Source organism: Conger conger, chromosome 15 (assembly GCF_963514075.1).
Source record: "Conger conger chromosome 15, fConCon1.1, whole genome shotgun sequence".
In the NCBI taxonomy this organism is placed as follows: Eukaryota; Metazoa; Chordata; class Actinopteri; order Anguilliformes; family Congridae; genus Conger; species Conger conger.
This window is the reverse complement of record NC_083774.1, coordinates 1,327,779-1,344,651: the sequence shown is the minus strand read 5'-3', so window position 1 is coordinate 1,344,651 and position 16,873 is coordinate 1,327,779. Positions and strand designations below refer to the sequence as shown.

General features: G+C 50.2%; 1 protein-coding gene across 1 annotated transcript; it reads left to right on the top strand.

Moving 5' to 3' along the window:
• Window positions 1-2,293: 2,293 nt before the first annotated feature.
• On the top strand, window positions 2,294-15,594 carry hnf4b (hepatic nuclear factor 4, beta). Its single transcript, XM_061222010.1, has 10 exons — window positions 2,294-3,301; window positions 5,388-5,553; window positions 7,943-8,037; window positions 9,631-9,737; window positions 10,713-10,865; window positions 12,076-12,163; window positions 12,388-12,540; window positions 13,827-14,090; window positions 14,533-14,655; window positions 15,274-15,594. Exons 1-10 carry the CDS (start codon window positions 3,187-3,189, stop codon window positions 15,393-15,395), a joined length of 1,386 nt encoding a protein of 461 aa, XP_061077994.1. The 5' UTR covers window positions 2,294-3,186; the 3' UTR covers window positions 15,396-15,594.
• The last annotated feature ends 1,279 nt before the right edge of the window (window positions 15,595-16,873 follow it).

Genomic DNA, 16,873 nt, shown 5'->3' with positions numbered 1-16,873 from the left:
TGTACAGGAAGAACCTGCATGACCGTGTCACTGCCGCAATGTTCTCGGAAAGGGACAATCTGCTGTCCATCACCACGCCGAGGTTCCTTGCACTGGGTGATGGCGTGAGTGTGGTATCCCCGAGGGAAATGGAGAGATCCAGATGGGGAGAGGTTTTAGCAGGGATGAATATTATTTCAGTCTTACCTGGGTTGAGCTTTAGATGGTGGTTGTCCATGCAGCGATCACAGGGCCAAGGGAACGAGTGTAAAGAGAAAAAAGAAGTGGGCCTAGGACTGAGCCCTGGGGAACTCCTGTGGCAAGGGGTCGAGGTGTCGATACCGTACCAGCCCAGGCAACCTGGAAGGAGCAACCAGAGAGGTAGGACTCAATCCAGTCCAGGGCTGTACCACAGATGCCCGTTGCTGACAGGGTGGACAGGAGGATGGAGTGATCCACAGTGTCGAAGGCAGCAGAGAGATCTAGAAGAATGAGGACAGAGGAGAGGGAGGCTGCTTGTGCGGCATGGAGTGATTCACTGACAGAGAGGAGCGCGGTCTCTGTCGAGTGGCCAGATCTGAAACCAGACTGATGGGGGTCTGGCAGGTTGTTGTTAGAAAAGAAAGAAGAAAGTTGATTAGAAGCGGCTCGTTCTATGGTTCTATGGTTTTAGAAAGAAAAGGAAGAAGAGATACCAGGCGGTAGTTCTGGATGATGGAGGGATCCAGGGTAGGCTTTTTTTTAGCAACGGAGTGATGTGGGCCCTCTTGGAGGATGCCGGAAAACAGCTGGAAGACAGGGAGGAGTTGACAAGGGAGGTGACAAATGGGAGAATGTCAGGTGTGATAGTCTGGAGAAGAGAAGAGGGGATAGGGTCAAGGGCACAGGTTGTAGGGCGGTGGGAGAGCAGGAGTTGAGAAACATCAGTCTGTAAGGGGGGAGAAAGTGGAAAAGGAAGGGATGGGCCTAGAGGGGGGGGAAGGGCACAGTAAGGGGGGCGGTGGTTGTAAAGGATCTGCGGATGACTGTGACCTTCTCATCGAAAAAGTCAGCAAAGTCATCAGCAGCGAAGGAGGACTGAGGTGGAGGAGGCGGTGCGTTGAGGAGAGAGGACAAAATGGAGAACAGTTTCCAGGGGTTAGAAGCGGAGTTCTGAATTTGTGTTTGATAGTATTTTGCTTTGGCGGCAGTGAGGGAGGGAGGGAGGGAGGGAGAGAGGGAGAGGGAGAGAGGGAGGGAGGGAGCGCGGGAGAGGGAGAGAGGGAGGGAGCGCGGGAGAGGGAGAGAGGGAGGGAGCGCGGGAGAGGGAGAGAGGGAGGGAGTGCAGGAGAGGCAGAGGGAGAGAGAGAGGGAGAGAGGGAGCACAGGAGAGGGAGAGGGAGGGAGGGAGCGCAGGAGAGGGAGAGAGAGAGGGAGAGAGGGAGCACAGGAGAGGGAGAGAGGGAGCACAGGAGAGGGAGAGAGGGAGGGAGGGAGCGCAGGAGAGGGAGAGAGGGAGGGAGGGAGCACAGGAGAGGGAGAGAGGGAGGGAGGGAGCGCAGGAGAGGGAGAGGGAGAGAGGGAGGGAGGGAGCGCAGGAGAGGGAGAGAGAGAGAGGGAGGGAGCGCAGGAGAGGGAGAGGGAGAGAGAGAGGGAGAGAGGGAGCACAGGAGAGGGAGAGGGAGGGAGGGAGCGCAGGAGTTTTTTTTAATACATTTTTTTATAAATGGCCAACGGGAGAGCGACATGCCTTCTTCAAGCCGCCTCGCCTCCCAAGTTGTAACCGTAATTCCGAGGCGCTCGAGGTGCTTGTTTGTGCGGCGATCTACTAACCCTGCCAAGTCCCTCCCTCTGGAGCAGCGAGCCAATTATTTCTGCTCCACGTGAGCCGGCCAAACTTGACTTTTGGCAGGACCTGGGGTCGAGCCCCGGTCCCCGGTGTGCAACTGCAGCAAACTGCAACCGCAGGTCTGCTGCGCCTTAGCCTGCTGCGCCACCACGGCTAATTGCTGAGACAGAGTTCTAACGAGCTGGGGGGGGGGGGGGGGGGGGGAGGGTCACATGGCAGGGTCACATGGTCTCTGTCACTGATCGATAGCTCCAAGTAGCTGGAGTACCACAGGGGCAAAGGTCAATGAGAAGGCCCCTCCCCCTTCGGAGGGTGCCGAAGGCTGACTGCCAGGAAACACAGCTGACCAATCAGTGACCTGCTGACAACTGTACACATATGATGCAACTGATTATGTGAGATTTCGCTCCTTACTCAGAACAAATAAGAGAGTGTCTGGGTGAAGCCCTCTCCTGTCATCACACACACACCAGCGGCAGTGTTTGCACACGGGAGACTCTCTCTCCAGGGCACAGTCACCATTCGAAGGGCGTTGAATTATCTCAATATTTACTGACAAGAAGTTTTCCCTCATACAAAATAATTCCTCTAATATTGATCTTAGTTGCTGTAAATACAAATTTATAGCGTGTTGGTTATTCTTTCATTTTTGTTTTTATGGTTTCTCCATCATAATTAAAATTGCAGTCTGGCCTGTAAATTCCTGTACGGCCGGGTCTGTGTGTGTTTTTCTCCGGACGGTGAGATATCTGCTCTCTTTACGATGCCTCGTCACCCTGAGTCAGACCACAGAAGCTGATAACGGAACAGCAGATATGCACTGGGCCAATCGTCACTGCCCTGGCAGACAGACAGGAAGGGACAAAGTTTGGTTCACTCTGATTTGGAGCGTCCCGAAGACGGCAGCAGCAGGCGTGGAGAGAAGGGCGCGGGCCTGCGGAGAGTGAATACAGACCCAACCTCACGCCCGGAGAGGGTCCAGGAGAAGGTTTAAGGTTCACAGCGGGGGAACGAGGGAAAGAGGCACATTGGAGCACAGCTCTATTGGACACCTCATCACAGCCAGCCTCTGTGGGACGGCTGGTGCCAAAAAAAACGCCCAAATTACCAAAAACACACCGAGGCAACGTGCGAAGGCGGTTGGAGTGAGCAGCACAGGAACGCAGTGTGGGACAGGAGAGCACAGGAACACGGTGTGGGATAGGAGAGCACAGGAACACGGAGTGGGACAGGAGAGCACAGGAACACGGAGTGGGACAGGAGAGCACAGGAACACGGCGTGGGACAGGAGAGCACAGGAACACGGAGTGGGACAGGAGAGCACAGTCAAAGCCCAGGCTATATCAGAGCACCTGTGTCGGATCGGACAGGAGGACACCATGAAGCTGTCCGGAACCACACTGGACCTGGACTCCACCGACTACACCATGACCCTTGACCCCTCCTACACCATGCTGGAGTTCGACAGTCTGAGAGTGCTGTCTGTGGAACCGGGTAAGAGTGCTGTCTGTGGAACCAGCTGTCTGTCTGTGGGGCCGGTCTGAGAGCCGTCTGTAGAATAACACAGATAAATAACAAACAGCTTTGCTGATCTGTAATCTACCATTTAGAATAAATTGGTGAATATATTAAAATGGAGAACATGCTCAACAGTAATTTGTCGGACTCTTCCAGCAACACTGAGCAGGTGTTGAACCTCTCTCCCTCTGTCACAGATGCGTTTCCACAGACTAAGGCATTTAGACTGCTTCCTCATGCTGGGAAAAGATCTTCTGTGATCTACAGTTCTCGTTTCTAATGGTGCAGTAAATGCAACAGTTAGTTTATAATCAACCCCTGGTCCTGGTCCTTATCTTTGTTTTACAGGTAGCAGCTGAAATTGCACTTTCCTCTAGGGTCTTTCAGCGCACTTATCCCTGGTTATGGGTATGCACTTTGTTGTACGTCGCTCTGGATAAGAGCGTCTGCCAAATGCCATTAATGTAATGTAATGTAATGTAACCCACACTCTAAAAGGTGGCCATTGAAAGGTACAATATAATCTTCTTACCTAAACATTGCACTGGAAAATGGTGGCAGATAATTAATCCTACTGATTAAATCCAGCTGATATTTTATATCTTCTGAAGGCAAGCTACCTTTGAACCTTTTTATTGACAACCTGTTTGTTAGACCATGTTTTAACTTCCTGTGCGTATGAGCACACAAGGTAAAAATCCTGTGGGAAACGTCAAAGTTTAAAGTCTAATCTGTGTGTATAATCTACACATCCAGCCCGAGGCCCTTGGCATTATGTAAATGCATGCTCTACGCGTTTAGTCAGCTGAGCGCTGACGGGACCTGACCTGGAACACAGCACACAGTGGCAGGTGTGAGGTCACAGAAGTGTGACCAGAGTGTTCTTAACTGAATGTTCTAGAGCTGATGTAACAATCACTGCTGTCATTTGAAAGCAGTGGAGTTCTAGAACACCGACGTAGAGCTTTGAAGAAAAAGAGACTCAACGCCGCTTCAGCGAGATACAGACGGCAACTTTGGTTCATGACTCACGGCCAGTTCCACTTAGCCAAACTGCATTGTTTTGCGAGTTTATGCTCCTGTAGTAAGGAGAGGAGACTTGTAGAGCTACAACACACAGTCAATTTCAGTGTCTGATCACCTGGCTATTGTCAGGCTGTGAAGCCATGTCCCTTCAGTCTGACGGTACGTCATCGGCCACAGTGCCGTTGCTGTAAATGAGCGTGTGTTCAGTCAGCCTACCCTGTACAAAATAAAGGTTCAATTAAAAAATTTCAAAGGCATTGAGCCTACCGTACATCCCTCCACTGTGACTGTGGAGCTTCGCCTGTTGACCTCTCCGTGACGCTCAAGATCAACCTCGTACAGTAGACATCAATATCGCCTCTCTTCAATGCATGAGGCTACACTTCTCTCAACTAAACTAAATCTGAAGCACTTTATTTGAAGTCTTCTCCCCAAGAGCCAAACAACAACATAAAAAATACACAACACATTCATAAGCACTACGTAAGCAGTGCTTATGTCAATAATCGCAAATAGGCATATGTGGCAAGTGACATGACCCAGACATAAGTGATCTGACACAAGATCCTAAAGTTGGTTACTGACATAAGCACTGATAACTGTTGCACTTATGAAGTATGGACTATGTAGTGCTTATGAAGTAGTTACACAGCGCTTATGTAGGAGCCTCCAAATAAAGTGATACTAACTTGGCTCTTTTGGGGGGGATGTCTGGAGGGCAGGGAGTGGATCTGACTGACGTTGAGGGGGGGGAAGCAGAGCCGTAGCCTGTGGCTCTCGGGGGAGGAACACACAGGACACTGATTGGAGGGGAACGGAAAAGTGACATTTGACCTAAATCCTCGCCCGCTGGTACATGTCAAGTCTCATTTTCCAGGAAGTGGACGGAGACTTTGGTGTGAAAATACATGAGTATTAAAATGCTTTGTGTGTTTTTAGGAATATGTACTTTAAGCTGTGTCTGTATGGTTATGAAGCATGGACTGAATTGAGGAAGAGGAGTGAATGTTGATTCCAGCTCGTCTGTCACTCTCAGAGCCCCTGGTGACAGAGCTCGCCCTCCCGCCCGCAGCAGCCAATGGGAGCGCGTGCTCCATCTGCGCAGACCGCGCCACGGGGAAGCACTACGGCGCAGCCAGCTGCGACGGCTGCAAGGGCTTCTTCAGGAGGAGCGTGAGGAAGAACTACGCCTACACCTGCAGGTGAGAGAACTACGCCTACACCTGCAGGTGAGAGAACTACGCCTACACCTGCAGGTGAGAGAACTACGCCTACACCTGCAGGTGAGAGGACTACGCCTACACCTGCAGGTGAGAGAACTACGCCTACACCTGCAGGTGAGAGGACTACACCTAGTTGATTAGACTAAACAGGGGACAACCCCCCCGGAGCAATGTGGGGTTAAGGGTCCAACAGTTTGTGTGGATCGGCTACATAGGGGGCTGAACCAGCAACCTTCTGGGTCCCAGTCATGTACCTTAGCCACTAGGCTGCAGGCTGCCCCAGGCATGTACCTTAGCCACTGGACTACAGGCTGCCCCAGTCATGTACCTTAGCCACTAGGCTACAGGCTGCCCCAGTCATGTACCTTAGCCACTAGGCTACAGGCAGCCCCAGTCATGTACCTTAGCCACTAGGCTACAGGCTGCCCCAGGCATGTACCTTAGCCACTAGGCTACAGGCTGCCCCAGGTGGTAAATCAATTCTCACAAAGAAAGAAAGTATATGCACACACAGCACATGCACGTATCATTCTCAACATGTGTGAGAGCCACACTCACTCCCATGTGTGAGAACAACAGATGCACCAGATACCCATTTGGGACTTAGTGACTAAGGTAAATGACTGGGACCCGGAAGGTTGGTGGTTCAAGCCCCGGTGTAGTCATGATAAGATCAGTGCAGCTGTTGGGCATTGATCCGGGGGGATTGTCCCTTACTTCGTGTAATCAACTGTAAGTGGCAGCTAAATAACACAATGTCCGTTTTTTTGTCTGTAAATCTGTCAGTTTGTCTGTTGATCTGTGTGTGTGTGTGTGTGTGTGTGTGTGTGTGTGTGTTAGGTTTAACAGGCAGTGTGTGTGTCAGGTTTAACAGGCAGGTTTAACAGGCAGTGTGTGTGTCAGGTTTAACAGGCAGTGTGTGTGTTAGGTTTAACAGGCAGTGTGTGTGTTAGGTTTAACAGGCAGTGTGTGTGTTAGGTTTAACAGGCAGCGTGTGTGTTCAGTGTGTGTGTAAGGTTTAACAGGCAGTGTGTGTGTCAGGTTTAACAGGCAGGTTTAACAGGCAGGTTTAACAGGCAGTGAGTGTGTCAGGTTTAACAGGCAGTGTATGTGTTAGGTTTAACAGGCAGCGTGTGTGTTCAGTGTGTGTGTAAGGTTTAACAGGCAGTGTGTGTGTTAGGTTTAACAGGCAGTGTGTGTGTTAGGTTTAACAGGCAGTGTGTGTGTTAGGTTTAACAGGCAGTGTGTGTGTCAGGTTTAACAGGCAGGTTTAACAGGCAGTGAGTGTGTCAGGTTTAACAGGCAGTGTGTGTGTTAGGTTTAACAGGCAGTGTGTGTGTTAGGTTTAACAGGCAGTGTGTGTGTTAGGTTTAACAGGCAGTGTGTGTGTCAGGTTTAACAGGCAGTGTGTGTGTTAGGTTTAACAGGCAGTGTGTGTGTCAGGTTTAACAGGCAGTGTGTGTGTTAGGTTTAACAGGCAGTGTGTGTGTTAGGTTTAACAGGCAGTGTGTGTGTAAGGTTTAACAGGCAGTGTGTGTGTAAGGTTTAACTGGCAGTGTGTGTGTTAGGTTTAACAGGCAGTGTGTGTGTCAGGTTTAACAGGCAGTGTGTGTGTCAGGTTTAACAGGCAGTATGTGTGTAAGGTTTAACAGGCAGTGTGTGTGTCAGGTTTAACAGGCAGTGTGTGTGTCAGGTTTAACAGGCAGTGTGTGTGTCAGGTTTAACAGGCAGTGTGTGTGTCAGGTTTAACAGGCAGTGTGTGTGTCAGGTTTAACAGGCAGTGTGTGTGTCAGGTTTAACAGGCAGTGTGTGTGTTAGGTTTAACAGGCAGTGTGTGTGTCAGGTTTAACAGGCAGTGTGTGTGTTAGGTTTAACAGGCAGTGTGTGTGTAAGGTTTAACAGGCAGTGTGTGTGTAAGGTTTAACTGGCAGTGTGTGTGTTAGGTTTAACAGGCAGTGTGTGTGTCAGGTTTAACAGGCAGTGTGTGTGTCAGGTTTAACAGGCAGTGTGTGTGTAAGGTTTAACTGGCAGTGTGTGTGTAAGGTTTAACTGGCAGTGTGTGTGTCAGGTTTAACAGGCAGTGTGTGTGTGAGGTTTAACAGGCAGTGTGTGTGTCAGGTTTAACAGGCAGTGTGTGTGTTAGGTTTAACAGGCAGTGTGTGTGCCAGGTTTAACAGGCAGTGTGTGTGTCAGGTTTAACAGGCAGTGTGTGTGTCAGGTTTAACAGGCAGTGTGTGTGTCAGGTTTAACAGGCAGTGTGTGTGTCAGGTTTAACAGGCAGTGTGTGTGTCAGGTTTAACAGGCAGTGTGTGTGTCAGGTTTAACAGGCAGTGTGTGTGTTAGGTTTAACAGGCAGTGTGTGTGTTAGGTTTAACAGGCAGTGTGTGGTGGATAAGGACAAGAGGAACCAGTGCCGGTACTGCCGGCTACGGAAGTGCTTCCGAGCGGGAATGAGGAAGGAAGGTGAGCTGGAATTCTGCCGTGTTTCCCAACCTTTGTCCCGTGGCACACTTCCCAAATTTACGGAATCTCTCGGTACACAATGTTCCTTTGGTGTTTTCATTCAGTGAAGTGCATTTGAATGTTATTTATTTTGGCTTTTGTGAATAGAATTTGTCCATTTACGTTATTTTCAATGAGAACTTTCATTATTTTTTTAAAGGATTGCTCCTCACCTCAGGCACACCAGTTGCGAAAAGGCCAGCATGTAGTATTCATCATAGTAAAATAATAGTAATAATAGTTTTAGTGGAATTAACTCAAGTGAAATAGTGAGCTAAATACAGAATGTATTCCAATGTAAAATGAGAAAGAGAATCATCGGCATGAAATGTGAAAAAATACAAAATTTTGGTCAGATAATCTGAAAAATTACAGGTCCTATTTATGAGATTACACCACTAAATTCATGTCAGCATTCTCGCAGGTAAACAAGACAACAAAAAAAATGTTAATAAACAAAGATTAGACAGACAGCAGTACAGTTTGCCAAATGCCAAGTCATGACTTCATCAGGCACCAGCTAAATGTTATGATTTTGGTCATGGAGAATTCAGTCGAATATCCCACATTATAAAAAGCATATTTCATAATTATTCCCCCAAGTAATCTGCTGAAACCCACTTCACAATTCTCTTCACAAGCCGTGGGGGGGGGGGGGGGGGGGGAAGGGGACATTGCTGTATTAGAATCACCATTGCCCCCTTTCCACTGTGGAGCCATACCGTACTTTACCATGCCGTGGCGTGGTACTTTGGGTCCATGACTATGGGCTCTGGATGTGTTTCCATGGCTTGCAGAAGCGTACTGTGGACAGAACACAGAACAAAATTTCACTCCCTGTCCAAAGAGGTACCAAATAAATAAAGAGTCACAGAACAGCAGGAATGTATTCTTTCTTCAACACGATTTAACAGGTCAACGGTCAGCAGATAACTGAGCAAGCAAAATGAGGATTCGAAAATCAGTGAATGGCCTCTTCACATGAATAATTAACAAGGTTAAGTGTGGATAAATATTTGCTGTTGGCCTTTAAGGAAGACACGGTTCTCAAAGCACCGAGTCAGGCTGTTATGCAAGAGATAGAAATGGACCTGGAAATCAATCAAGGTCTGCCATCTTTAGGGACATTCCAACCCGTTACGACACACAGAAGCAGAAGTTAGGAACTCCCAATCTTTCTTTTGAGCACGAAAACATCAGCGCATCCTTTGCAAAATAATTTTTTCTGATGTATAAATGATCGACCAGTGGATCCACCTCTCCCAATCTGCCACGCATCTGCCTGTAACTGACGTCTAAAGGAGCAAGGACATTCCATTTGCCTGTCTTTACCTCTTTTTCTTTCATCTTTTCCTAGTCTCTCCCGGTGAGTGGAGTTAGGGGCAAAAAAAATACAAAATATAGCAGGGAGTATCAAATTACAGTCACTGAGTGCCAAGAACCGCTGGTGATCCCAGGAGTTTCATGTTATCATGGGAATGTCTGTACAGTACGAGACTTTGGGCGTTATTTTGGCAGTGTGATACACCGATGCTCCTTTGCTTCTCTCTCCAGCGGTCCAGAACGAGCGCGACCGCATCAGTAACCGCAGGGCAGACGAAGTGGACCTGGGCTCCCTCTCCATCAGGGTCTTCCTGCAGGCCGAGGCCAGCGCACACCAGGTAGGCCAGCGCTCACCAGGTAGGCCAGCGCTCACCAGGTAGGCCAGCGCACACCAGGTAGGCCAGCGCACACCAGGTAGGCCCGAGCTCCAGCTCCTGTCCAATCACACGGCCCGCCCGGCAGCATCGGCCGGCGACATCACATCCTGCAACACACATCAAACTCACATCCTGCAAAGCCCATCAAACTCACATCCTGCAACCCCCATCAAACTCACATCCTGCAACGCCCATCAAACTCACATCCTGCAACCCCCATCAAACTCACATCCTGCAACCCCCATCACACTCCCGATCGGGCTTTGAGCTCGGGAGAGACGGAGGTCAGATGTAAGAACTTAGCGATGTCTGCGTTTTCGGAGACGAGATAGGACTGGTGTTCCCTGGGGGTTCACAGGGAAGTACTGCGAGCGCTGAGTCCTGGATGCAGTTACTGAGCTGAAACAGGAAACCGACCGCAGGGCCTTTCTGATGGCGGCATATTTAACTACAGAGCCTGGCCATTTCAGCCAGCCTCCCATTCGCCCCGAACGCTTAATGGCTACCAGACATGCTCCTTACATTTCAGAGGAATGTGGGGGAAATTAATAGGATGATTCAACACAAATGCAGAGCAAAACGAGGTGAAGCTACATGTCATATGATTCTCATTTTACTCAATGGCTGAAATGGAACTAAATATAGGAGCTGTTCACATTTGGAAAGCATTGTGCATGCTCTGGAGATTCCAGTAAGGGCATATCTCTGGCCTTTTACACCCACTCCAAAACTCACACACACATTTTTTCATCATACCGCCGCGCTGTTTACCATTTGGGCGATTGTGTAACTACGCTCAAAATACTTCCAACAACCAATCCAGGATCAATTTACCGTCCCCTTATCGTAACCCCCCCTATTTTGTTTAAACTGCGGCGGTATTCAGGTCAAATTCTGCCGACGCCACCTCACCACCCCCCCGCCTGCCGTCTGTAGTTCTCAGCACTGACCCCGCCCATCTGTGACATCGGGACCAAGAAGATCGCCAGCGTGGGGGACGTGTGCGAGTCCATGAAGCAACAGCTCCTCCTGCTGGTGGAGTGGGCCAAGCGCATCCCAGAGTTCTGTGCACTGCCAGTGGATGACAGGGTGGGTCTGATTGGAGAGATGACATTTGTGGGGTAAATCAGGAAGCTTCATGAGGCTCTGGTTTAAAATGTCGTGCTGTAGTGAAGAACACAGCTCATGATATGAACACAGCTCATTGAACAACACAGCTCATGATATGAACACAGCTCATTGAACAACACAGCTTATGATATGAACACAGCTCATTGAACAACACAGCTTATGATATGAACACAGCTCATGATATGACCAACACAGCTTATGATATGAACACAGCTCATATGACCAACACAGCTTATGATATGAACACCACAGCTCACGATATAAACACAGCTCATGATATAAACAACACAGCTCATGATATAAACAACACAGATCATGATATGAACACAGCTTATGATATGAACACAGCTTATGATATGAACACAGCTCATGCTAGGAACACAGCTGATGATATGACCAACACAGCTCACGATATGAACACAGCTTATGATATGAACACAGCTGATGTACAGCAGTGTCTGTGTGTGGGTGGTTGTTAGCATATGACTATGCCATTTAATGGTGTGTGTGTGTACAGTGTTTACGTTTCACAGTGCTGTTTAGTGGTGTGGGTGTATGTAGTTGTGTTGGCGTTTCACAGTACTGTGTGTGTGTGGTTGTAGTTGTGCTGGCGTTTCACAGTGCTGTATAATGCTGTGTGTGTGCTGTTTAATGATGTGTGTGTGTGTGTGTGCTGTTTAATGGCGTGTGTGTGCTGTTTAATGGTGTGTGTATGTTTGTGTGTGTGTGTGTGTGTGTGCTGTTTAATGATGTGTGTGTGTGTGTGTGTGTGCTGTTTAATGGTGTGTGTGTGTGTGTGTGTGTGTGTGTGCTGTTTAATGGTGTGTGTGTGTGTGTGCACGTGTGTGTGTGTGCTGTTTAATGATGTGTGTGTGTGTGTGTGTGCTGTTTAATGGTGTGTGTGTGTGCTGTTTAATGGTGTGTGTGTGTGTGTGCTGTTTAATGGCGTGTGTATGTGTGTGTGTGGGTGTGTGTGTGCTGTTTAATGATGTGTGTGTGTGTGTGTGTGCTGTTTAATGGTGTGTGTGTGTGTGTGTGTGTGTGTGTGCTGTTTAATGGTGTGTGTGTGTGTGTGTGTGTGTGTGTGCTGTTTAATGGTGTGTGTGTGTGTGTGTGCGCTGTTTAATGGTGTGTGTGTGTGTGTGTGTGTGTGTGTGTGTGTGTGCAGGTGGTTCTGTTGCGGGCCCACTCAGCAGAGCACCTGATCCTGGGAGTGGCCCGGCGCTCCATGCCCTACGATGACATTATCCTGCTGGGTAAGAGGGGCCAATGAGAGGCCCTCACACCCCATGCTTCTGCTCTGGAGTACGAGAGCCTCAGTGTCTGTTTCTACAGTACAGGAGCATTAATGTCTGTCTCTAGAGTACAAGAGCATCAATGTCTGTCTCTAGAGTACAAGAGCATCAATGTCTGTCTCTAGAGTACAGGAGCATCAGTGTCTGTCTCTAGAGTACAGGAGCCTCATTGCTTCTCTGCACAGGAAATGACTTCATCATCCCGGTGCACGGGCCGGAGGTGGAGGTGTCCAGACTGGCCGCCCGGATCCAGGAGGAGCTTGTGAAGCCCCTGAGGGAGCTGGACGTCACCGACGGAGAGTTCGCCTGCCTGAAGGCCATCGTGTTCTTTTCCCCAGGTCAGCCCGACGCGTCCCCACATCATCACCCTCATCACCCTCATCACCATCATCACCCTCATCACCCTCATCACCCTCATCACCCTCATCACCCTCATCATCACCCTCATCACCCTCATCACCCTCATCACCCTCATCATCACCCTCATCACCCTCATCACCCACATCACCCACATCACCCACATCACCCACATCACCCTCATCACCCTCATCACCCTCATCATCACCCTCATCACCCTCATCACCCACATCACCCTCATCACCCACATCACCCTCATCACCCTCATCACCCTCATCACCCACATCACCCACATCACCCACATCACCCACATCACCCACATCACCCACGCAACATCATCAACACCCTGTGCCCCAAGCTCCCCTTGGGCTTTTGTAGTACTCCTGACCCTTTGGAGGAAAACAGACATGGGCAGGATGTCCTGTGTGGCATTGCTTAGTCATCCATCATCTTGTGGGGCTGCCTGTAGTCTAGTGGCTAAGGTACATGACTGGGGCTGCCTGTAGCCTAGTGGCTAAGGTACATGACTGGGGCAGCCTGCAGCCTAGTGGCTAAGGTACATGACTGGGGCAGCCTGTAGCCTAGTGGATAGGGTACATGACTGGGGCAGCCTGTAGGCTAGTGGATAAGGTACATGACTGGGGCAGCCTGCAGCCTAGTGGCTAAGGTACATGACTGGGGCAGCCTGTAGCCTAGTGGATAGGGTACATGACTGGGGCAGCCTGTAGGCTAGTGGGTAAGGTACATGACTGGGAGCCAGACAGTTGGTGGTTGAAGCCCCGGTGTAGCCACGATAAGATCCGCAGCTGTTGGGCCCTTGAGCAAGGCCTTTAACCCTATATTGCTCCCGGGGGGATTGGCCCCTACTTAGTCTGATCAACTGTAAGTCACTTTGGATAAAAGCGTGAGCTACATAACTTATTATCGTTATTATTATTATTGGGAAGCATATGGAGTGGAGTTGAGTTTTGGGTTGATGTTGGCGTCTCTCTGCCCCCCTGGCCCAGATGGGGTTGAGTTTTGGGTTGATGTTGGCGTCTCTCTGCCCCCCTGGCCCAGATGGGGTTGAGTTTTGGGTTGATGTTGGCGTCTCTCCGCACCCCTGGCCCAGATGGGGTTGAGTTTTGGGTTGATGTTGGCGTCTCTCTGCCCCCCTGGCCCAGATGGGGTTGAGTTTTGGGTTGATGTTGGCGTCTCTCTGCCCCCCTGGCCCAGATGGGGTTGAGTTTTGGGTTGATGTTGGCGTCTCTCTGCCCCCCTGGCCCAGACTGCCCCGGGCTGGAGTGCCCCCAGGCGGTGCGGAGGCTGCGGTTCCAGACCCAGGTGCTGCTGGAGGGGACGGCCAGCGAGCAGCGAGGCCGGCTGGGAGAGCTGCTCCTCACGCTGCCCGCCCTGCAGAGCGTGGCCTGGCAGATGGTGGAGCAGCTGCAGCTGGTGCGTCTCCTGGGGGAGGCGCACATCGACAGTCTGCTGCAGGAGATGCTCCTGGGGGAGACGCAGACGGCCGCCGCGGGAACCGCAGCGCGAGCAGGTGGGGCCGACCTCTGACCTTTCACTTTTTACTACACCACAGGCCTCCAGGAGCCTATAGCCCAGTGCCTAAGGTGTCTAGTGTCTAAGGTGCCTATAGCCCAGTGCCTAAGGTGCCTATAGCCTAGTGTCTAAGGTGCCTATAGCCTAGTGTCTAAGGTGCCTATAGCCCAGTGCCTAAGGTGCCTATAGCCTAGTGTCTAAGGTGCCTATAGCCTAGTGTCTAAGGTGCCTATAGCCTAGTGTCTAAGGTGCCAACAGTCCAGTGGCTAATGTGCCAACAGTCCAGTGTCTAAGGTGCCTATAGCCCAGTGGCTAAGGTGTCTAGTGTCTAAGGTGCCTATAGCCCAGTGCCTAAGGTGCCAATAGCCTAGGTTAATGTGGACCTGAGGGTGAGAACAGGGGAAATGATGTAGCCGTGTCTCTGCTCCATGTCCTCTCAGGTGCAAGGCCAGACCTTCTCTCCTTCCCCACACCTGGAGCCCCCGCTCCAGCCCGGAGCATGCTGGGAAGCCACGTCATGTTGCCTGGCAACTTCACCTCCGTCATCCTTCCAGTGCCCACAAGTGAGTTTGCAGAACAACACACACATCGTGTGCACGCACAAACACGCTCACACACACGCCTGTGCCTGATCCAAAAATTGATGGAGGTCCGCCATCTTTATGCACATTCCATTAGCACTGCAGCCTGCATGGTCCTTTGTTAGCGTAGCACTGCAGCCTGCATGGTCCTTTATTAGCGTAGCATTGCAGCTTGCATGGTCCTTTGTTAGCGTAGCACTGCAGCTTGCTTCCAAAGCAAATGTCACAAACGACAACTACAAAGCCAAATTACACTGAGCGCGGTCGCCAGGTTTGAATCTTAAGCTCTTAAGCAACCTGCTCAGAGGTGAGTAGCCTACCTACCCAGTCCAGGGCTGAGGCAGCTGTCAGAGAGGTGCTGATGCACCTTGATGCAGAGCAGGCTGGTGTTAACATTAGGGCTGATCAATTTAATTTCCTGTCTTTTGAAGCTTTCAGCAAATGCAAACGTTTCACTTAAAATGTAGTTTAATGTCTCTGTATTTCCCTGTGTTCCTCTCTCTGCTCCTCTCTCTCTGCTCCCCTCTCTCTGCTCCTCTCTCTCTGCTCCTCTCTCTCTGTTCCTCCCTCTCTCTCTGCTCCTCTCCCTCTCCCTCTCAGCTCTCCAGACGGGCTCCCAGGTCCCGGGTGGGGCTGAGGTGTACGAGCGTGGGGAGAGTTCCCGCATGCCCACAGGCTCTCTGCACAGTCTGACCGCCCCACCTGCACACACCTGCCTCTGAGACACACACACACACCTGCCTCTGAGACACACACCTGTCTCTGAGCCACACACACCACACACACACCTGTCTCTGAGAGAGACACACCACACACACACCACACACACCTGAGCCACACACACCTGTCTCTGAGACACACACACCTGAGCCACACACACCACACACACCTGTCTCTGAGACACACACACCACACACACACCACACACACCTATCTGAGACACACACACCTGAGCCACACACCTGAGCCACACACACCTGTCTCTGAGCCACACACACCTGAGTTACACACCACACACACCTGTCTCTGAGCCACACACACCTGAGTTACACACCACACACACCTGTCTCTGAGACACACACACCTGAGCCACACATACCACACACACCTGTCTCTGAGACACACACACCTGAGTTACACACCACACACACCTGTCTCTGAGCCACATACACCACACACACCTGTCTCTGAGCCACATACACCACACACACCTGTCTCTGAGACACACACACCTGAGTTACACACCACACACACCTGTCTCTGAGACACACACACCTGAGCCACATACACCACACACACACCACACACACCTGTCTCCGAGCCACACACACAGGCATGCGACTGACTGATAATAGCCCCAGACATCGCCAGACTATCCAGAGACGGTGGACACGGACACATGCACACTCACAATCACACTAAAATTTGGAACAAAATAAACTGATTATGTTCTTCGAGGTTTGGATGAGTGGCTGTTTGATTGTGACCACTGTCTGTGGCAGAAAATTTAACTAAAGAGATTCCTGAGCAATAAATGTGCAGTAATAGCAAAATACCAGCAGAGGGCATACAAAGCTAATTTGAAGAATCTTATTCTAGCTTCCTCCAAAAGTAGAGCTGTTTCTCCCACAAGGCAGATCAGGCCCTATTCCTACATCAATCATCAAGTCAAGTATAATCTTCCTCAGATGTTTTTAAGGGGCCCCCAAATCATTTTTTGCCAAGGGCCCCAAAGGCCTAGAGACCACTCCGAGGAGAAACCCGAGGAGTAAAAAACATGGCGGGATTGCCCCCTGCTTAGTCTAATAAACTGTAAGTCATTTTGGATAAAAGTGTCAGCTAAATAAATTACTGTGGACTCCTTCCAAGCGCTTTTTCGGAGACCGCTCGAGGTCTGTCCTCTTTAAGGGCATTCCACCCCGTTAAAGAAGCTAACTCCCAAACTTTCCTTTCTGCTGAGGAAACACCAGCGCATCCTTTGCAGAAGTATTTTTTCCTAAAGCGTGACGTATAAATGATCAACCTCTGGGTCCACCTCTCCACCTCTCCCCATCTGCCATCTCTGTCACAGACGTGGCATCGAACTGACATTTGAAGGAACAAAGACATTCCATTTGCCCAATTCCCGTTCTCTCCATTTCCCCATCTTTACTTTTTTTTTTTTTTTCCATCTTTTCCTAGCCTCTCCCGATGGGTGGAG

Bases quoted from the DNA above. Each gene is read 5' to 3' on its own strand.
- hnf4b (XM_061222010.1), top strand. From the start codon at position 3,187: ATGAAGCTGTCCGGAACCACACTGGACCTGGACTCCACCGACTACACC. The intron at 3,302-5,387 runs GTAAGAGTGCTG...TGTCACTCTCAG, and splicing joins AGTGCTGTCTGTGGAACCGG to AGCCCCTGGTGACAGAGCTC. The intron at 5,554-7,942 runs GTGAGAGAACTA...TGTGTGTGTTAG, and splicing joins AACTACGCCTACACCTGCAG to GTTTAACAGGCAGTGTGTGG.